At 26.6% G+C, this 23,783-nt stretch overlaps 2 protein-coding genes across 2 annotated transcripts in view; one reads left to right on the top strand and one right to left on the bottom strand.

Annotated features, from left to right (window-relative positions):
- Nucleotides 1–23,783, top strand: part of LOC113385863 (protein retinal degeneration B-like) — a 92,696-nt gene that overhangs the window by 26,371 nt on the left and 42,542 nt on the right. The window lies entirely within an intron of this gene.
- On the bottom strand, nucleotides 2,105–12,910 carry LOC113385865 (regucalcin-like). Its single transcript, XM_026623692.1, has 7 exons — nucleotides 12,859–12,910; nucleotides 9,854–9,977; nucleotides 8,060–8,280; nucleotides 5,670–5,798; nucleotides 3,774–3,938; nucleotides 3,279–3,376; nucleotides 2,105–2,287 (listed from the first exon to the last, which is right to left on the bottom strand). Exons 1-7 carry the CDS (start codon nucleotides 12,908–12,910, stop codon nucleotides 2,105–2,107), a joined length of 972 nt encoding a protein of 323 aa, XP_026479477.1.

Raw genomic sequence — 23,783 nt, 5'->3', positions numbered from 1 at the left:
CTCCTTTTTTCTTATAATGTCAGTGAAATTTTTAAATAATGCAGTTTATAATGTTTTATAATATTTTAAATATTTTAATAAAGGTTTTATAATTTTTTATAATCATTGGTCAAATCATTATAAATTGATTTGAAACTTAATAACATAAATATTGTAGTTATTTTTATTATTATTTACACTGCGATCAGAACTTAAGGGTTCTATAAGCTATTTTCATGATTTGACTTAACTAAGTTACATTGATTTTTTTGATAGCAACCCCAATAGTTGTTCCATTTCTATGTGATGAATTTTCATTATTACAATTTTTGTAATAGCGAACAACTGTCAAGTAGTATAATTGATGTATTTTTACCACTCATGCTTCTAATAAATCCAGAATATAATCATTATGGAGTCTAGTTTGAAATATATCGGGTGTCACAACATGACATGTGTGTACTCAATGTATTATGTTTATAAAAGTATATCAGTTTTTATTTAATGTAATATGATACATGTTTGATGAACATTGCTTTTGTTCATGTTTATACGAGTAATATATTGATTTATGTGTTCAACCTTTTTAGGGCTACTAAATTAAATATATTCACTATTAAAGTTTGAATTTTATGCTTTTAATATACAATAAGTAATTAGGAGTTGAACTCGAAAATTAAGAGCTATTTTCAATTATTGATTGCATTAATGAATTTTATCTGTTTATTAGTTCTAATTAATATATTTTGAAATCAAGGCTTGTTACAATTATTTTATCATTATATTAAATTTACTTACTTATATATAGAAATAAATTTAAATAATAAATTCAAATATGCAAAGATGAGCAAAGGTTCAATATGCAAGATAAGCGAGTTTTTCATATAGTATACACTTATGCCATTTCAGATAAATATAATTTTAATAAATCATTAATTAATACGCAAGCTATTTTTTTCCATCGAAATTTATTGTAAATTAAAAATTGTGTACATCTCTTTTGTTCCATTCATTATAATTATAATTCACTTATTTCGCATACAAATATATTTTATAATATATGCAAATATATTTTTATTATTGTATACAAATTGATGTCATACTTGCAAGGAATTAGTAATCGCTATAATACAGTTGAATTAATTTAGTTAGGCATTATATCATTCAATTATTAACTAGGCATCTATATTTAATTATTAACTTTAATATGATATTTGTATATTATTTGGATTATATTTGTTATGTTGTAATTAATATTTAATTATTGAAACTATAATTGCTTTTATACAGATTATGGTAAATTAATTTAATTGGGCATTAAATCTTAATATACATTCAATTAAGAACTTTATTATGATATTTGTATATTAATTAGATCATACTTGTTTTGTTGCAATGAATTTCTAATTATTGAGTAAATTATTGTCTTTATGCAGTTAAAACAATTAATTAACGTTTGATGATATTTATATATCATTTGCATCCAATGGTTTTTTATATTAATTTAGTATTTAGTATTACAAATTATTAAAAGCAATAAATATATTCATCATTAAATTACAAACAGATCGCGTTGCAATTACAAAAAAATCTTGTTCAATAATAATAATACCATTCAATATTAGTTTCTAGTATTCAATTATTTGCTAATTATTGAATTTTGTAAATTTACTGTTAATCTTATTTTGTAAAATTAACAACATCTTCAGTGGCGATTCATTTCGTCGAAACGAATTTTTTTTAACACGTTAATTGCCACAATAATATCGGAAATAATTCCATGGACCAAAGTAACTTTATAATATAATTTAGTTTGAAATGTATCAAAAAAACTTCAAATATTGTTTCAAACTAAATGTTTCTTTTTGCCAAATTTTCTGGCAAAATTATTAAACACTATTTATTTATGTCACACGTATATGACTGATATTGCCTATATTAAAACTTTTTGTTCTGATAAATCAAGAAATTTTTAGGTCAATTTGTCATGTAGCTCTGACATGGCTCATGTAGAATTTCTTAGCATCAGACTTATATAAAGAACATTTAATAAGTAAATAATTAAATTTTATCTAACAATATCAATTTTAACTAACTTCAATTAACAAATAAATTGATTGTTCTGTTAATTTAAGTATTTATGGTCTAAAACAAACATGTTTGCCTTGTGGCCTTTTGCTTTTAAACCTTTAACTGTGTATAATCTGCCAGCATTTTTGTCTTTAACTGGTTTGCCATTTGTTGCTTCAGCAGCCGTTGTTACAAATAGAATGTTCATGTCTTTGCCACCAAATGCCACTGAAGTCACCTAAATTTAAAAAAAAAAGATATCTTCAAATGATTTCTATTTCTACTTTTAATTTTTATTATACTGTTGATATGAAGCAATTCGCACAATTATTATTTTTAAATTCAATTAAATTACAGAAACACTATTTTTAGAGTTTCATATACTTTGAATGTTTCATTCGAGCTATGTTCATTGTTTTCAGTAAGATGTTTTATTTTTGAGTTTTTTTATTAATAAACTTAGAGAGTTCTATTCATTTACTACATGTTGATTTAAACAAGCAAGCAAACTTTTATAGAAGTCTCTAGAAAATAGAGCGTAGGTGAAAACGTATTTGCAACTACCTTTACAAATTACAAAGAGAAATTCAATTTTAGCTAATTGCTCTGAATTATTGCTTCTGTTTTACACCAAGAGTTCTTGGAAAGGCAGTACATGAAACAGATTCGTCATTTTTTATACATATATTGAATTTAATGAAAACCGAAATCCAATTAAGAAATCAGTCTAATTTTAAGGTCAGTTTTGTAACTTCTTGCCTTACACATGTGTAAATGAAATATTTGTAGGGCATATTACAAATCAATCTTTCTACAGAATGTTACTGCAATATCTATTCCTGTAATCATGTATTTTTATAACTGTTTTTTTTATAAATTTAAGATTTTTTATTATTTAAAAAATTATTGTTAGAGCTAAAACGAAAAAATTGTAACTGTAACTGTTTGCAATTACATTTATTGCTATTAACTAATGACGATGATATTAATTGAAGTATAAATGAATTATTATTAAAATTATTACATTTTCTATAACCAGTGATTAGTTAGAACTCTATCGAATTTTCAGTTTGAAATTAGTTCATCAGAAACAATGCTTTAGTGGTACTATATTTCCAGCTCATTCGATGGGCATTTTCAATTATTCAGCTATCTGAATTTTCATTCAATTGAAAATCAAGTAATGAGAAATTCAAATTGAAATTGATTTTTAATAACTAAAGACTTACTTGAGGTGCGGGTATCATAATCTCATGTATAATTTCCTTCTTGATTGGATCAAATTGTAAAACTCTTCCTCCACCGTGCACAGCAATATATAAAATACCTGAAATATACATCAGTATTATAAATAATTATTTCATATTCATATTTTATAAGCATTTATTGAATTGCGATTGCACGTCTATTTTTATTAAGTGCTTTCAAGATGTATTTATAATAATAAACACACATTAACGGGCAAATTTAATTCAAAATTTACTTTACACTTTTATGTTGCTTCAAACTCATTAATTTACAGCTATTCATGTTCATTTCATCATGTTCAAAATATTTTGTACTTATGATAAATATATATACGATGGCAAATTTCATTGTAGATCGAATAAATTTTTTTTATTCAAACTAATATGGGAATGGTCCATTCTGGTACATTAAATATTGATTACCACTGTATTATAAATTAATTTTTGGTTAAATCAATATATAAAGTTGATATTTACCCTCAGTGTCTATTGTCATTCCATCAGGTACTGCACTCTCTGGAAGTTTATACTTTTTAACAGAAATGTTTATTAATACAACTGGGTTTCTTATCACTCCAGTCTTTTCATCATAGTCATATTGAGTTACTGTATGTTTAGTAGAATCACAGTGATACATTTTTCCTAAAAACAAACAGAATAATTTATAGTAGGTATACTATAGGTTTTGGCTCTTGAGATCTAAGAACACATATGACATATACATATATAGATCTTTACATGTCTTTAAAAGAGCCTACGAATTTTGAATCTTTTAAATTTCTTTATCAACTTGCAATATTTTGTGCTGGATTTTTAATTTTTTGTTAGCAATTTGAACTTTGTTTTTTATTTTTTGAAAATGTTTGAATTTAAAAAAAAATTATTAAAAAATAAATACACGTGATATCTTACTATACCCCCCTCCCCCACGTGATATTTCGTGATTTATTGTCAACCCCCCCTCCCCTAAAAATCTCACGTAATTAATGGACGCCTTCAAAATTATCCCCCTCAACACCACGTGTATTTTTAGTTTCTAGAAAAAATATTAAATTTTTGGTATTTTTTTAAAATTTTGAATATTTTCAAAATTCAAATAAATACATGTGATAATTATCTAACTAGATTCCGTCTTTCCTCATATGATATTTTGTGATTTCAACCCCCTCTTTTAAACCACGTGACTGAAAGTAGCCCCCTCATGACAAAAGTTTGTAAAAATTAAAAATTTCGTCATTTTAAAATATTTAGTATTTTAAAAACATCTTTAATTACAATTAATCAATTGAAAATATTTTTTTATTAAAGATTTAAAATTAGTTAATCCTTTATATTCTTCTATAACGCAAGGCAAAATAATTGTATTTTTTTTAAATCGGTAGGAAAATCCATTATTTAATGATGTTACACAAATATTAATAATATCTTCAAAACTTTCATAATAACTTGGCGAAAAATAAGCGAAAAATATTTTTCTTTATAACTAAGCTCTAATTAGTAAAGTAATGATTGCTGCGCATATGTAATGTGTAATGCTAATGACTTACTTTGATTTTTAAATCTTTAATGGCTGTTGCTTTTAATCTTACATATGATGATATTCCTTTAAATATTATTATAGCACTAAAAACCATTATTTCCGCCTTTTAGAAGGCTTTATTATTTTCAGTCATTAAAAAGTAGTTCACCAATTATAAGTTTAATTATGAAAGTTTCATCATAAGTACCAAACGTGTTAATACTTTCCGCATTATGGTCTCTATACGTGCTGACATTTTGTCATAAAAGCCAAACTTTGGCCACTTCAAATAGCTATTTGGTGAAATAGATTCATACAATTTTTCTGGAGAAAACCCATTTTATTTTTGCCTTCAACAAATACAAAAAGTCACTAATTAATTTAAAATTAGCTTTATTGCAATATTATGGCATATTGCGTAAAATAGAAGCATATCGCTTAATAATTGACGTGGATGCTATAGCATTCATTGTATATAACAATGATAATCTGATATTCTTACTACCCTTTTATAATTTAAAACTAAAATGGCTGTCAATTTTTGTACCTTGCTAAATCTTTTACTGTCCACGAACGTGTTAATTTCTCACTTTATAAATATATTTGGCACTCTAAAATATTTTATTCACGCTATGCTTATTTTACAATAATGTCATATTTTATCTCGGCAATACTGCAAAAATTCTTTTCCGATGTAGGCGGATGGATATTCTTATATGTGGATTTTCGAAATATTTTTAGCTATTGTACACTTTTATATCTTAGAGAAACATATTATATTTGAAAGTGTTGAGTTTTATGTAGCGTCACGTTTTACGTTTTACGTTTCAAGAGCTATTTATTTTTATTCTTACCCAATTCCCTGTTCCAAGCAATTCCGTTGGATAATCCGACGTGTTCGAGCAATATCTGCTTCGTTAAATCCGATCCTAGAGACAACAATATCTCATCGTTCGGCTCGCCTGGACCATCCAGCATCGTACCTATAGAGAAAATTAAGTAGGATTTTATTGCAAACACTGGGTTTAATCTTTTTATAATTGTTTTCGTTAAATGGAACTTCAAAACAAACTATTACATAAATGTGAGAGATATTCAATATTAAATGTACTTTATTTGTTGAAAGTAGATTTTGTTGGAAAACATTTAAATCGTTGAATGGCTTATTTTCTCATACGCAAACTTTTTGTCGATATGACTTTTCATGAATATAAATTTTGGCGCAAATTTTTTTTAATGACGAACCATTTGTTGTGGCGAAGATCGTTAACGCATTGACTTTGTATGGATAGGGTCGCGCGTTCGAATCCCCGCTCTGGCAATCTGACATCGGGCAGCGCGAAATAGAAATGAGAGAAACTCTCACACTACTTCTCAGTACTACCCATTAGCAACCCCTTAACTTACGATTTAGATTTGAAAATGTTCAAGCTGGCGCGGCGTTTGTTACTATTTTCCCTCATAATGTACGGTTTATCACAAAAATAAAATAATTTTGTGTTTTATAGATTCGTATCAAAAAATATTTTGTAATTGTTGCGTTCACCATACCGGGCCATGCTCGTAATGCGTAATATTTGTTTTTGTCCCGAAAATCGTACGCGGGCTATCCCCATAATATTCACTTTTGGCCTAGCAATCGCATGCGGGCTCTGCTCATCATTTTAAGTTAACGGGTTAATAAGATGAAGTAAATATGTTTTTGCCAAATAATCTGATTTGCTAAGTTTTTGTTTTCTAGACGTTTCAAATCATTTCGCATCGTTTTCCAACAAATTTGTAAAAAGATGCGTTTGTAGAAAATTCACATTTCACTGTTTGAAAGATATCATTTGGGAATTGTGCTGATGAGCTGTTGTATATTAATTAATTTTTGAACATTCTAACATGTAATAGACCTACAAAAGGTCAATTTCCTTAAAAATTAGAATAATGGGTCATGCGTTTAGATCATATAATTTATGTAATTTTATTTAGAAAATGCATTGATTTCTATATAATAATATACGAAATATTTATTTTTAAAATTTCTTAACCTAAATTGCGACGATAACAATTTTAAAATTTACAATCTCAATTGATCTATTATTGATGAAGTCGATTTACACATATCGGGAACGTTAATGCAACTTGTCGTAAACCGAATTGCCACTTACATCTAGTTAATTTTTTATTATGATTTAAATGTGTGTTTTTTTTGAATTATTAATATCTAACGGAATCATATTTTTTCATTAACACAGTCATTGAGACATGATGGGACTAATATTATTTCAATAATTGATATGATAAATTCAAAATAGATTAATAAATGGCGCATTTTAGAATTATCAAATTTCAGGATGATAATTTGAAATTATTAGATTTTTTTTATTTTTCAATTACTATATTTGTTACCACTGCTAAATAAATAACATTTCGTAACAGTAATGAATAGTTATATCAATTTAATAAAAAGAGCACAAAATAAAAAATAGAATTTTCAATAAAATGATATCCGTAGTATGTTTATTTAATATAAAATAAAAGCAAATAATAATAATAATAAAATTAATAAGTAAAATAAATAAAATTTCTGAAAAATAAAAATAATACTAGAATAACAATAAAGTAGAATAAAAACAATAAGTGAAAGATAATAATAAATATAACAAAATTATTAGATGTTTAGTAATTATAACTTTTATTAAACAGTTAACATCATCGCCCGCAATAGAGTCCAGTTTAAAAAAAAATAGTTTCGAAGAAAAATTTTACTCACAACTATTTATTTTATATTCGTATAGTATTAAAATATCCTAAATATCTTGTAATTTGAGTATTTGCTTTGCCTTTTTTTCTTTTCACAAATTGCAAGACTTATCTGCATGACGAATATACTCGTCAGTACACAAAATTTTGCCACTTCTTCCTGACGAGTATGTTAGTCAATCATTGTTAATTGTTTAATTCATGGTACATTAGATGGGAATGTATGGCGTATGCTTTTTTAATTATTTTAGCAATGAATGAATTAGAAGTTTAGCGACAGTATATATGGCAGAACAATTGTTCTAGAAAGCTTTAGCTTTTACTGTGCTATATAATGTGGCTCATATTAGTAAGTACCTATAGTATGCGTCGTTTACTCCACGCACATACTTCTTCAACTGATCTTCAACCTTCATTCAGACAATTTTAAACTTTCTGAACGTTGCGGAAATATAAAGCAAACAAACTGTCGAAAGCATTTCAAGTTGCTCACCTGCCACGAGTCTTCCCATAAAATCGACTTTGGCGTCGTTGAACCTTGTCCCAGCTTTTCTGTCGTCAATCTTGACGAGTGTTCGGACGGTCTTAATGTCCGGGGAAGATCCATCCCACTGCACAAGCAATAAATCCAGATCTGCGCCCACAACGAACTGGTTATTTGTACCATTCACGGGTATTGCGAAACCCACACTTTTGGTTCCATTCAATTTTCCTCTGTATCGATTGGAAAGAAGGGGTTTAAACATTGATTAACAGTATCGCACACATTTTGATGCGTTATTGAATTTGCCGCTTTATTCAAACTATTTTCATATAAAATATTTATATTTTATATAAAATAAAATACTTATAATTTAATTTTTTTAGGAAAACGTTTAAGAAAACTTGTTTATTTGTTCTACTCCAAAAGGAAGTAATATAGCTTTTGTTTTCGTTAAGTGACTGGAAATAGATTCTATACATGATTCAATTGAAAATGATATAAATTTCTATAATGCTTAGAATAATGATTTTGATTGATCCTTGCGAATAGTAAGCATATATGATCCAAAAGCATTAGCATTGACTATTTTACTATTATGTATAAATTAAAAATTAAAATTTTCACAAATCTTTACAAAAATTAATGTCTACAGCTCGACGTATTCAAAATATAGTTTCTAGTAAATGTACAGTTTAATTTTTAATCTTTGTTTAATATCTTGTAACATATCAATTACTTAATGTCTTCACTAAGACAGATTGTAATTTGAATGGTAGTTAAAAAAATCCATTTTTTCTACAACATAAAAAATCCATGTTTTTATGTGGTGATGTTTTTTTGTGCAAGTATTGACTGGTTTTACCTATGTACACGCAATTACAATCTAAACAATTAAGCTTATAAACTAGATTACTTAGGATTCTTGGGTTAAATTTTGTTTTTAATTTTGTAAAAAGAGTTAAAAGAGTGTTTTTTTCCTGTAAAAATAATATTAAAGTAGTTTGTACTTTTGAAAACACTTTTTCAACATTTTTTACAAAATTAAAACCAAAATTTAACCCTAGAAAAAAACATCACAACATAAAAACAACTCTAAAAATAAAAACCAGAATAAAACGCAACTAACGGATCACATTAATCAGCTCAAACATAACATTGATTTTTCCAATCCCACGATCCTACATTTCGAAAATAATTTATTTAAAAGAAGATTTAGCGCAGGATGTCTAATATCTTTACACAACGAGACGGCCATAAATAAAAGATTGGACAACAATTCGCTTTGCAATGACCATAAAATAATCCTTGACCATTTTCAAAACACCACCATATCTGAATGAAGCGTGTATTTTAATATTTTATTATTTTATTAAAAACATATGTTTACCAGTCTTTTTACCCTTTCGCAAAAATTTGTAAACACAATTCATTCAGTATTTAGACGTTAGACAATCTGTACACACTAGAATGTAATCAAAAACTGACAAAAAATAATTAGTTTAAATGTTCCATTATTAATAGCTTGGTTTATCACAGTGTAATAGTGTAGTATTTTTGTATAATTAATTTCTCTAAGTATTTATATATACGTTCTATAACTTTATATTATTTTCCTCCTACATCATATAAAATCTTTTAGTTTTTCCACTGAATGACGGTCTCGATGAAGACCGAAACGTATGGATAAATAAAGTATTTCAAAACTACTTTAGTTTTTTTACTTGGTGTTACTGCCCGATTCTAAATAACTCATCAATATATATATATATATATATATATATATATATGTCTGTGTTTGATTACCTGTAGAACTTTTTATTTTCTGGATTATATCGCAACAAACTACTAGTATGTATATCAACAAAATATAGCATTCTGTTTTTTTCATCCCAATGCGGCCCCTCGTTCAACTCATTTCGTTCTTCACCTAGTACATGAATAATTTATTAAATAGGAATATAGTTCAAGAATAAAGTTGTTATTTATAATTTATTAAAATAATTAATAACAATATATTTAAAAGGACCGGTTCTTAAATATTAATTTACTGATGATTTTCACAATCCTTTTGCAAAATGTTAAACGTTATTTTTGGATTCAGAATCATTTATTCATTATTCCGATATAGAACGTATTAAGATGTTTATTTGTTCAGGATAAAAATGGGTTGTACGACAAACGATTTGCAATTTAATTCGAATTTCAATTTACCATATATAGACATTTTTTTCTCACACACAATTTTATATATAATTATTTATAATGCATGTTGTGAAACTAATTTAGTACATGTGATGTTTCGATTTAGATTATACACACTGCTGATCTCCAAACAAATATATTAAACATTAGACAAACAATTTGATATAGATTAAGTAACTAAACTCGAACTAGTTAAAAATTTAAGAAATATTTATTTGTAGTTTGTCTAAGGGTATATCAAAGTTTGTTTATCAAAATTTAGTTTATGGAATTTAATATAACTTGATTCAGATTATTTATCATATTTTATTAATGTATAAGTTCCTTGATTGAGTTTACCTAGCAATTCCACCTGATATTTATCACAAGCCGACAAAACTACTCCGAAAAGAAATATTAATTGCACAAAAATTAAGTTCATTTTTTATTTTAATTATAATGTAAGCACTAGATTATTAAACAATAATAATTAATAAAATAATTTATTGCTGTAATACTATCTACTAGTATGATTAGAGCGTGCAAGTAGCATACTGTAGTGTACTTGACTTGGGAAAGATTTATATAGACGTATTAATATTTACTACAATCTAATACACGTAAATGAATACATATACAGGTGTATATATGTATGTATATATCTATCAAACATTACTTAATTTCACTTCAAGCTTTATGCATAATTAGCCTTGATTACTTTTTACTATAAAATTACTGATACAAGCGGACAGTTATATTGCACAGGGTCGCAACTAATTTAGTTTTTGCTATAAAAATTATTTATAAATATAAATGAGTCCATAAGTAGAAAAACTACGAAGAATAAAAACTATTTACATATTATATAATTACTGAAATTACCTTTAACTATTACTAATTTAATTTTCTTTGTGCCCCGCCTTACCATAAATAAATATTATTGTTTTAAGAGTCAAATTCTATATATAAAAGTATTATAAAGTTTAATTATTTTTAATTATATTAAATGAAATAAGAAAATATACAGCTTAAACTGAGCCATTCTATAAATAATTTCATAAATGATTTTATCTTATCTTATTAATTATTATAAAAATAATTATACATGTCAATGTGAGCCCAATGGTATAAAAATTTGTTGTACCATTAATACCATTAGGCTCACATTTACATGTATTATTATTTATGTCATTATTAATAAAATAATAAGATAAAATCATTTATGAAACATCATTTATAGAATGGCTTATAGTTTGAGCTGTATATTTTCTCATTTCATTAAATATAAATAAAAATTAAATTAATGTTGTAATACTTTTATATATAGAATTTCACTATTAAAACAAAAATATTTATTAGTAATAGTAATTAGGGTAATTTAAGTAATTATACTGTCTATAAAATAAACTACATCACAAGCATAACATGTACCAAGAAGAACTATCTATTTATGTTCAGTAAAATTGCTAGTTCATAATTCCTAATTATTGAAATATGTTTTTTAAGTATTTTTCTAAAATTTCTCATTTGTTTCTTTTTACCCCAAAGGCTGGGTAAAAACGGACAGCCATCGCGCAAAGAGATACAATGATTTTAAAGAAATTTCATGAAATAATAGCTAAATTTTTTAACCAATGCGAAACAAAAATGTTATGGGCACATTTTTACAAAAATTCAATCATATATAATATAATTGATCTCGTAGTTTGTTAGAAATATTTATCAGAACAATTGGATTAACTATTAATTGGTCCTTTCCACCCTTTCCACATGAAGCTATTATAGAGGTCATACAAAACATCTGTTGAATCTAAATTTAAATTAACAATACCTTTTATAAAACAATAAAATAAGGTTATAAAATAAATTATATTAAGGTCTCGTAAACTAAACACGAGAGCTCACAAACAAAAAATCAACAACGAAAGAAAATGCTTTTGTTATAGATTTTCAAATATTCTTACTTATTTTTTCTCTGGTACTTTGCAATAAATGATATGTTGTGTTCAATTTAAATATGTTTTTAATGAAAATAATTATTCTTAAAAAATATTTTTAATAGAAGTTCCAGTTTTATGTCCAATAATGAAATATTCAAATATGCAAAACGTGAAAAATATTTATAAAATATGTTTGTTCAGGCACGTTTCATAGATTTCTATCGTCTGTCATATGAATATGCAAATTTTTAATAATGATAATATTCAAACAATCGGTAAATGAACTGTTATTTGCAAATGAAACATTAACTGATTTTTTATCTTGACCGAATATTTGGTTCAGTGATTTTCCAATACGTGCAGCAGTAGAAGCAAAAATCCGATATGAATGTTCGTACATATCTTCGTGTTTTTTGCATCAACGAGTTTTGTCACATAAGCAGATGTTCGAGATAAAGGTTCTATTCTATATTCAAATATTTTTTTAGATATCTATTAGATTAAATTATTTAGTTGTATATCTCTACAGATTATTACTAATTTATAGAAAATTATTGTCTAACCCTTGCGTTTTTAAGTTTTATTATTACGCATCAATATATTTAATAAATATTTATTTCGAATTCAGGTTGATACGTGGAATCAATTGGTAGATTTTCTCCATTTTGCTGTCCAATTTTCTGTTACCTAATAAAGATATCAGTACAGTTGATTCTTTTAAAATTGTGCGTCTGATCATTATGATAATTTCCTAGATTGGCATAGCCTTTTTTGAAATTTGAAATAGGAATGCATGAGATACTTCTAAAAGGCAGTTTATAAAGATAAAACTTTCCTATACAATCAAATCCCATAGAATTTTATGCTTCTACTAATAAGCGAAATTTTTGTAAATCTTAAGAACGCAAATCCTCAATTGGCCCTGAACATCGCGCAGTCGTAGTAAATATCTTCCATGAAAGTTATTATTTTTTAGTTTAGATTTCATCAATATTTAAAAAAAAATGAAAAGCTAAGGGGCTGACTTGACATTTATTTTAAAATATTAGCAATTTATTATCCGTTTATGTTGATTTGTTGGACAAAAGTAAATAAATAATTCGCAAATATTTATTACCAAACTTGGTACCCATGGCAGCTGATCAAATAATATTGCGTCTTTAGATAGCTGAAATATAGATATGATATAGATAAAAATCACATCAATAGAATAATTGCTGAGAAATCAGCTCATTTCTCTTTGAAACGACCGATTTTTTTTATCCCAAACTCGGCCAGGCTCTACATTAGGCAGCATGATTTCAAATTTCCATTTGACGTTATAAGTCTCAAATATAGCCACAAGTAAAATTTACTTTTAGCAGGTATATAAAATCATAAAATGTCAAAAAATACTATTTAATTTATTAAGAATGAATTATTAGTCACAACTAGATAGGACAATTACTAGATTGTCTACCAATAACAAATCGTACACTACATGTCAACACGTAATTTGAACAGATTGTAATAGAAAATAATTATACAAAATAAAAAAAAAATCTTATTGAAAGTTGCAATTTATAGCAGCAAATATCTTGTAACATGAGCAACACCTAATTAAGTGCACATCTGGACTATTATCATGGATATCAAGCCCACCGAGGGATCGCGCTCCACAGGTTGGAAACTACGGAACTAATCACTAAAATAATTTATGATTGCATATTTTATTTATTTCAATTTTCATCGCTAAGAATAAAATAAAACTTATAGTAAATAACCAACTATTAAGGTTTCGTAACATCTTATTCCACATTCTCATCAGTTATATAGGTACTTTACTTCCGCTATCCTTTCTCATCGGAAGGAAGCTGAGGAACTGACGGTAGATGACGGAAGCTATCAAATAGAAGATGGGTTTGGGTATACATAGGTACAAGCATATACCGACACAATATCGATATCACCTTGGATTTTATTTTCCACACTTTTTTCACGAAATATTTAAATTTCTTCATGATGAATAAAGTCTACTCATCTACTTATAAAATTCCAGAATACTAAAAAGTAAATTAATTTGAAGGAATTAAATTTACGTTATTTAAATGCATACAAAAAATATTGTATTATGTGTAATTTTGCTTATACAGAATTATAATTATCATTATTTTAAATTTTTATAATTTTAAGAAAAATGACAACTCAAAAATTCTCAGATGTCAGATGTATGGGCTTTTCATTTACTTTTTTCATGTAAACATATATAAAAAACGTCGTCGTCCAATTTATAAGATCTTATATTTTGTCTATAAAATAGAATAAAGGAAGTTACAGTATTCATAATAATATATTACAAAACTTTTCATATACTGCGATTGTTTCATTACGGTATGGGAAGTTCCAGCAATATGCTTTGGCACGATGCTATACACTACTAGTTTAGCTCAATTAGTAAATCGATGATTTTTTTAAATATTATGCACCGTTGAAACATAGCTTTTATATATATTTCGATATATAAGAAAAAACTATAGAATTAAAGGTGCTCAAAATGTGCAAATGTTTATCACTAAATTTAAAAGTCTATTATTAAAAACTTCATGTCAAAAACCGTTAAAACGATTTTAGCAATTTATTGCTAATTTGTATAACATATAAACCGAAATATCGGATCGATAAGATGGCGGAAGATGTAGAAGATCCAAAATGTTGCAGTATATGTAATATTGATGTTAATGGAAAAAACATTATTGGATGTGAAGGTGAATGCAAAGGTTGGTTCCACAAAAAGTGTGCGAAAGTTACTAATGAACAATATAAAGTTATCAGTACAAGTAACAATATAAAATGGTTTTGTGACATATGCTCAAAAAAAAATGAGATAAGATATTCACATGAAAGTAATTTGAAAGAAATAGTAAATGAGCTTAAAACTTTAAAGAATGATATTAAAATAATTAAAGATGCAAGATCTAGTTATGCTACAATATGTAAAAATAATGCCACAGAAAATAATAATAATAAAAATTATAAAAATAGAGACATAATAAACCCAAATATGCCGCCAATAATTGTAAAACCAAAGAATAAACAGAACAGCTATGAAACTAGAAACTATATTGAGAAAAACATAAATCCAAAAAACGTAAAAGCAAAAGTAAGATCAATTAACAACATTAGTAGCGGGGGGTTAATAATTAAGGCCTCAACAATTGAGGAAACAAAAACATTAGCAGAACATATGATACAAAAAATTGGAAGCGAATACGAAATATATATAAAGAAACAAAGAAATCCGCGACTTGTTATAACAAATGCTCCAAGGCAATATATGGACGGCACAGAATTGATAAATGAAATGATAGAATATAATTACAATATAAATAACACAGATCAAATTAAACTAATATACCAAAGGAAATCACGAAAAACAGAAAATTGGATTACATATATCGAAACATCGGGCAAAACATACGAAAAATTGTTAGAAAATAATGTAAATCTAGGATGGAGGACAGCTCATATAATAGAAGATTTAAACATAAAAAGATGTTATAACTGTCAGGCATATGGACACAGGGCAGTAGAATGCAAAAACAAGACGTTCTGTGCAAACTGTGCGGATGAGCATAACACAAGAGATTGTAAGAGCAAATCTAAGAAATGCATAAACTGCACAAATGCCAATGTAAAATACAAATCAAATTTTAATACGGTGCATAATGCAAATGAAACGGAATGTTCATGTTATCAACACAGAGCCAAAATGGTAAGAATGTCGACGAATTACAATGGACAAATTCAAGAAAATGAATAAATATAATAGCAATAAAAAGAAAATAGAGATTAAGTATTTCAATATAAGAAGCTTAAGAAATAAAATAGATGACTTAGAAATAATTATGCATAAAAATGAAAATTGCCAAATTTTAATATTAACAGAAACTTGGATATACCAAGAAGAAGAAGGATACTTTAATTTAAAAAATTTTAGAGGTTTTTACAACTGCAGAGAAAAGAAAAGAGGAGGAGGAATAGCGATATTTGTAAGAAATGAACTAAACTGTACTGTCATAGAAAATAATAATAAAAATAATATAAACCTCCTGGAAATAGAAGTAACAAATATGAACCCTGTTATAAAGTTTATTGTTATTTACAACCCTCCGAATAATAATAAACAAGATCTGATAAATTTAATAGAAAAAAAAATGGAAGAAAACGGTAAAAATACAATAATAATAGGTGATATGAATTTAGATATAATTCCAAACAATAATATATCAAATTGTTACAAAGATATTATAGAATCATCAGGATACAAAATAATAAATAATATAGATAGCCAATACGCCACAAGGGAGACTCAAAACACTAAATCAATAATTGACCATGTTATATCAAATTATAAAAAGAAGATTAATATAGAAATAGAAGACACAGAAATATCTGATCACAAAATGATAACAGTATTTATACAAAATACGCCGAGAATCAAACCAAAAATGCATAAAATAATTAGATATAGCATAGATTTAGAAGGATTAGAAAAGACAATAACTTGTAAGTTAGACTCTAAAATAGTGGACCAATTAGAGGATTTAATAAAAATTATACAAGATGCAGCAAAAGAAAATAAAATCAAAGAAACAATAAGAGCCAGAGAAGATACCTGGATAACAGAAGAAATTATTAACTTAATGAAATACAGAAACAAATTCTACAATAATTTAAAGAAATGCAATATAAATGAAGTAAGCAAACATAATGCTATAAAAATGAAATATAATAATATAAAAAAAGATATAAAAAATATGATCTACAAAGCAAAAAGACAATACTATTCAGAAGAAACAAAAAAATGTGAAAGTGACTCTCGAAAAATATGGGAACTAATAAATAAAACATTAGGAGGAGGAAAAAATAAAAACGAATATAAAGAAAATATTGAAAAAATACAGCATAAAGATAAAAATATATTTCTTACAGAAAAGGAAGACATTGCGGAGTATCTCAACAAACATTTTGCTGAAATAGGTATGAAACTACAAAAGAAAATGGATCATTGCAACTATAAACCATCAATACACAGACCTAAAAACAAAATCCAAATTTTTGAATTAACAGATGAGAAAGAAATAAAAAAATTGTTGAAAATCTGAAAAATAACGCTGCACCTGGCGAAGACAAGATAACAGCAAGAATCACTAAAAAAATAATAAATATAATAGCTCCACTACTTGCTGTTTTAATGAATAGATACATAGAATGTGGTGTATTTCCATCGTGTCTTAAAATGGCTACAATAAAACCAATTTTCAAAACAGGAAACAAAAAGATCCAAATAACTACAGACCTATAACAATAACAAACACATTCTCCAAGATATATGAAAAAGTAATAAAAAAAAGATTACTTGATTTTCTCATTCAAAAAATTGACAAAAATCAATATGGTTTCCTCCCTTCATCAAATACACAAGGTGCCCTAATAGATTTGACTAATACCATCAGTCAGCACCTTGAGGAAAATATGCACACAGTTGCAATTTTATTGATTTACAAAAAGCTTTTGATACAGTAGATCATGGCATATTACTCAATAAACTAATAGATTTGGGTGTAGAGGGTTTGTCTTACAGCATTATCAAAGATTTCCTCATGAAAAGAGTGGTAAGGACGAAGGTGGGAAATTTCACAAGTGGAGGATGTAACATAACCTGTGGAGTTCCACAAGGTTCTGTATTAGGACCTTTATTGTATCTATTATACACCAATAACCTTAAAGACGCAAAATTAAAGGGAAGATACATATTATATGCAGACGATACAGCGATAGTATATGCGGATAAGGATAAAAAAAGACTCGAAGATATTATAAACACGGACATGAAAATATACACCGAGTGGCTAACTGAAAATAAACTAACAATTAACATAGATAAAACAAAATACATATATTTCAAACATAGAAAAAATACTGAGAACACTAAACTAAAAATTGAAGTAAATAATAGAGCAATAGAGGAAGTGGAAAGCATAAAATACTTAGGACTGATAATAAATGAAAAACTGACATGGACAGACCATATAAACAAAATAAAAAGAAAGATAGGAACATTAACAGGGGCATTGAAAAGGATCCACTCTTTCGGCAAAAAAAATAAAATACTAATTCTTAAAACGCAAATAATACCTATAATTTTATATGGCATAACAACATGGAGCCAAACAACTAAAGCAAACCTAAATGACATACAGAGAATAATGAATAAAGCCATAAAAATAGCATATAATTTACCACATCTAACACCCACCAAATACTTGCAGAGAGAAACAAATAATCATTCACTAAATAACATAATTAAAATAGAGAAATGCAAACTAATACACAAAATGAAATTTAACCGAATTAAAACAAGTGCAACAATAGACACAAATCAAGATATACATGAACACTACACGAGACAACACAACAATTTTCACATTGAACGCAATAGAAAAAAGAATTTGAGAGAAAATGTCATATGGAGTGCTACCAAAATATATAACGAATTGCCAGACTATATTAAGATGACCAATGATAATGATAATTTTAAAAGAAAAATAAAGAAGTACTATATGGAAATTGAAGAAAAAGAAGACTGAAGAGTTATATATAGATATTATATTAATGAAATAGATATTATAGTCAAATGAAATGTAAATATTATATGAAAACTGTTTTTCATAATCTCTCATACCAGGCACCTCTGTCTGACTGAGATATGAAAATAATGTATATATGTAAATAAAAAAAAAAAAAAAAAAAAAAAAAAAAAAAAAAAAAAAATTATAAATAAAATTATTAATTATGATTTGTGATAAAACCTGCTATACTATAAATAGTACAGTAAATAAATTAACGTTCTATGAAAATGCTTTGTATATTATATAAATATATAAATTATGTTAAAAATTGAAATTGTATTTTGTTTTTTTCAAAATTTGAATTTTGATTTTAATTTTAAATTTGTAAATAAAAGTTTGAATTATAAACAATAATTTCAGATTAGTTATTTCTTTATCCTCATTATTTATTCCACAAATTAACTCTTCCTCATTCCTATTTTTCCTGAGATTTTTACTATTAATTAATATTCAGACAAATTTTATTTGCTGCTCAATGTGACAATTTGCTTAAATTATTAATCTTGCAATAACTTGACATAGTTGTTATTGGCAAAATAATAACATTGTTGTTCTTACGATTAAAGTATGAAAGTTACCTTACTTTGTGCAAAGCTTGCAAGTATTTGATATAGGATTTTTGCTTCTGAGAAAATTTAATTGAGATAATGAGAATTTGTCCTTCAAAACTTTTTATGTGCATGTTCAAGCAGAGCGCTGTGCTCTCTATAATATTATAATAATGCCCGCGAGCATGACTTTTTCTTTGAAACTTTTAACTACGCATGTGATATTTGCCCATTTTTGCCTTATTTCGAAAATTGACGTCTTACAATGTAAATAAATCATTCGCTAAGAAAATAATAAGCATATTTATTTAGTGAATTTTTTAACTAACAAGAGTTTAATTTCAACAGCCGTAAAATTGTATATGTTACTTATTTGTATACCAACAAACCCTTATAAGCAATAGTCCATTCATTAAAATCATATTTTTCACATTATAGATATAAAAGTATATTAACTTCTAATGGAAGCCATATTAAATAAAAAATGATAACCACTAATCCATCTGGTTCTTCAACAAAATCATATACAGCATTTAACAAAAAACATTTCTTATGATCTGGGAAACTGAAAATTATGATTTCCTGACAACGAATAAAGGCCATGATATTTGCATTTTCCGAAGTTCAACTTTTACACATATAATATATGATATCGCATTTAACGTATCTTTATTTTGAAACATAGTCCTTGTTAATCGTTTTAATTTTGTACAGTCTATTTTACTAAATGTGAATTTACTTCACAAAATTAGGGTACGTTAACAAGACTGTGGCAAAGAAAACAAATATGTTGACTTTAAGTTGAATAATGCTGAACATGCACTAATTAGGTTTGGTTGCGCAAATTTAATTGGAAAATATGCACTTCATATAGTCGAGGTTCCAAATTATAGTAGATTCTACACAGAACAATTTTAAAGGGTAGTTTACTAGGCGGACAAAACACAAAATGCTCGTTAATTTAAGCTGTTGGACATTGAAGTTACTTGGCTCTGGACTTAATTGTCTTTGATAAAACTCTCATTATACCTGCTTTTTGATTTAAGAAATGTGCGTTTAAATTGGTAATCATTTTGAAAAATTGAAATATGGTAACATTTAGGACTTTCTGACCAATGTTATAAATATTTTCATAAAAATGTTTTTTTTTTTGAGTTTTGGTGAAGATAATCTCAAAAAATACGAGATATATATTCATGCTAGGAAAATATTCACATTTTATTATCCTGCGAAAAATTAAATTTTTTTGAGGCAGAAAAAATGTTTTTGTTTCCTATCTAATAAGACGCTTAAGAAATTATGCTCCCATCTAAGTAAAATTATAATAATATTAGAGTAGTTTCTTGTATTGGTATAATCTAGATCTAGACCCATACTTATTAGAATAATAGACTACTTCGATTATTACCTTGTATTGATCCTTATTTGTCTAATACATTAAAAATGATTTGAATAGAAGCAGAGATGGATGCTCCAATTAATTGATTAATTTTATCTACCATTTTCAACATTTTTCTTGTTATCTTCAATTGCATATTAGAAAATAAATATGTTGAAGAGAAAAATTTAATCATTATATTGATATAATGTTTGTTTAAAAAACCGAATGGTCTAACAATTTGTCTAAAGGCACACCATTATTCATTATCAATTGTATGTTAATTATGGTGTTTTTGGCAAAATAAAAACATTATGTAATCTGCTTCAATTTTTTTTTGTTATTTTTTGAACAACAATCAGAATCAAAACAGTTCTATAAGCTGTTGAGCTAATTTTGACTTAATATTAGTCTGTTTGACAGATGGCAATCCAATCAGTTGGCACATCTCTATATGATATATTATTTTCATAATTTCTGTAATATGACGAAGTATTTTTATTAGTGCAGCAATGTCGGGTGAGGTTCCGGTTTTCACTTGGAAAACATATGCTATCTACATTACCAAGTGAAAATCATTGTCACTGCTGCCCTGACAACAGGCTGCTCGAAGTGGGTATCGAACCCGGGAACTCGGAATCAAGTCCCGTCGCGATGATTATAATTATTATCAATATAATAAAACTAACCGTATATAATGATGCCAGATGCATTCGTTACTGTTATTTATAATATGTTGAATGAGTTAGCTTCTTATGAACAAGTGATAAGCGTTATGTAATATCCATATTACAACTCGCCACAATACTTACGAACTATACATCAACATAGTTACTTCTTGTATATTATTCTGTGTTTTTGCTGTAATAGATTTCTATTGACTTCACGCATTACCAATTTTCTTAATACAATCCTGTATATATTTAATACACATATAACATGTTGTATATAAATACAATAATAAGAAACCAACGTTGCGTATTAAATTCACTGGTCACATCCTTGGATAGATTTATCCACTTGCAATTATCGCTGGACGTGCAATCGAGATTTTAATTGCCTATTGCGACTTAATTATAAGTTATGAGTTTATTTAGTTCTTTTTTCTGTGGTTACAATATAATATACGAATTCATGACAACTTTTATTAATACTGATACAGATGAATGCCTTAAGATATAAAGTATCTGCTGGAACTTCCCGTACCAAAAACTAACTTATATATATAAAAAAAAAACTTTAAGACTTTGAAAATTTTAAATTTTTGCAAAAAATGACTTTTTTGAAAATCAGATTTTTGTTTGTATTTTTATTTTTTTTTCAAAATTTTGATCATTTTTTAAGCAAACATGCTGCTGTTTTGGAGCTGAAATATCCAAGCGCGAAAGCGCCGCGTATGTATTGTTTACGTATGAACATTGGTACGGAACTCATATAAATGTGCACAAAATTTGTAACTTATTATTTAGTCTTTATAAATATCATAGTAATACGATGTACATATGTCTAATGATCATTTTTGACCGCCGAATGGTATTATTTTTTACTTTTTCATTGGATCTCGGAGACGCTTTACAAAAATTTTTACTGTTTATTTCTTATACAATACAAGTAAAATGTTTTTTGAATTATATCAGACATTTTTTGAAAAATTCTGATGAGATGCTACCAAACTCTGTTAAAGTAGTACACTTTTCGCGGATAATGCATTCGAAGATCCAGATATAATTATTGGTTATATATAGTTTAAATGTTGTTTATTAGGATAAAATGATGCGATATTAAAAAATTATAGAGATTTGATATGTACTTATTAAATCATATTACTTGTTTGAATGTTGAGTTAAATACTGATATATATAACTTCTTATTATATGAATGTATGAATATTACTTGATGTACTTAGATGAGTATTAAGATATTAATAATTTTATTTGTTTCTAATTGTTCATTTCTGGGTGCAAGTGACTGCCCATTACATTCCTACCCGATCAGATTTGACTTTTAATTTAGTTGGGTCGAGTTCAAGGAATCTGAATTTCTTTGAATTGAAGACCGGTTAATGATTGAGGATGCGCTATTTATGGACAGATGTATGACAATATGAGTGATAATTTTATATTTGAAGTATAAAAGTGTAATTTATTATTGCTATCATGTATGAAAGTATTTAAATATATCTAAATAATTTCACTATACTAAGGTTGAGTCTTAGGCGTGGACAATATTTTTTTAAGCTACGTTCGAATACTATTTAGGGGTTCAACTAATATATAAATTTAATAGTCTTATTGGACACTTTTTGAAGCTCTGATATATCAGTTTTCAAAAAAAATGTCAGAAAATTTAAAATACTTTTCGTAAAAGTTTCGCTTTTCACGGATGTATTTATAGAACTGAAATAGACAATGATCGTTAGCGATAATCCATCCATTGTCAACAAAGTTTTTGCGCTTGTGTTGATTTTGGGAAGTATTTATAAATGTTTTGACACTGAATCATGAATCATTGGATATTATTTAAGACAAACTTTTCTCTCTTTTCATGAATGAAAATTGGCATATGAAATTAGAAGTAAAAAGTAACACCTACCTTTTTCTCTTTTATTCAGCATCTAATATGTGCTTTTTACCGTAGAGTAAAAAAACTTTTAACTGTAGTAGATTTTATTCGAAAAAGTTTCTATCCATAATCTTAGTATTGGGTAATTAAAAACTGTATAAACCATTGTTGTTAGTAATGTTTAAAGGCAAATATGAGGTTGAGAAGTGATATTTGAAATGCGCATGAAACATTTTCCTATATATTTATTAATTCTTTCTGTATTTTAATGAATACCCTCAAACTATGCGAACGGAAATTCTAATAATTCCAATATAAATTTCCTAGAAATGCTTGTTCTCTATAAATCATCTCTCAGCAAATATTATTTCTACTCGTTAGCTCTGGAAACTGAATATATTTATATTCCGAATTTATTGCATATCATATGATATTTTCCAGAAGCATTTATGT

Source organism: Ctenocephalides felis, unplaced genomic scaffold (genome assembly GCF_003426905.1).
Source record: "Ctenocephalides felis isolate EL2017-DRISC unplaced genomic scaffold, ASM342690v1 CF-g0.4_SCAFFOLD_03571, whole genome shotgun sequence".
NCBI lineage: Eukaryota > Metazoa > Arthropoda > Insecta > Siphonaptera > Pulicidae > Ctenocephalides > Ctenocephalides felis.
The sequence above is the reverse complement of the archived record's forward strand: the minus strand, read 5'-3'. Positions and strand labels throughout refer to the sequence as shown.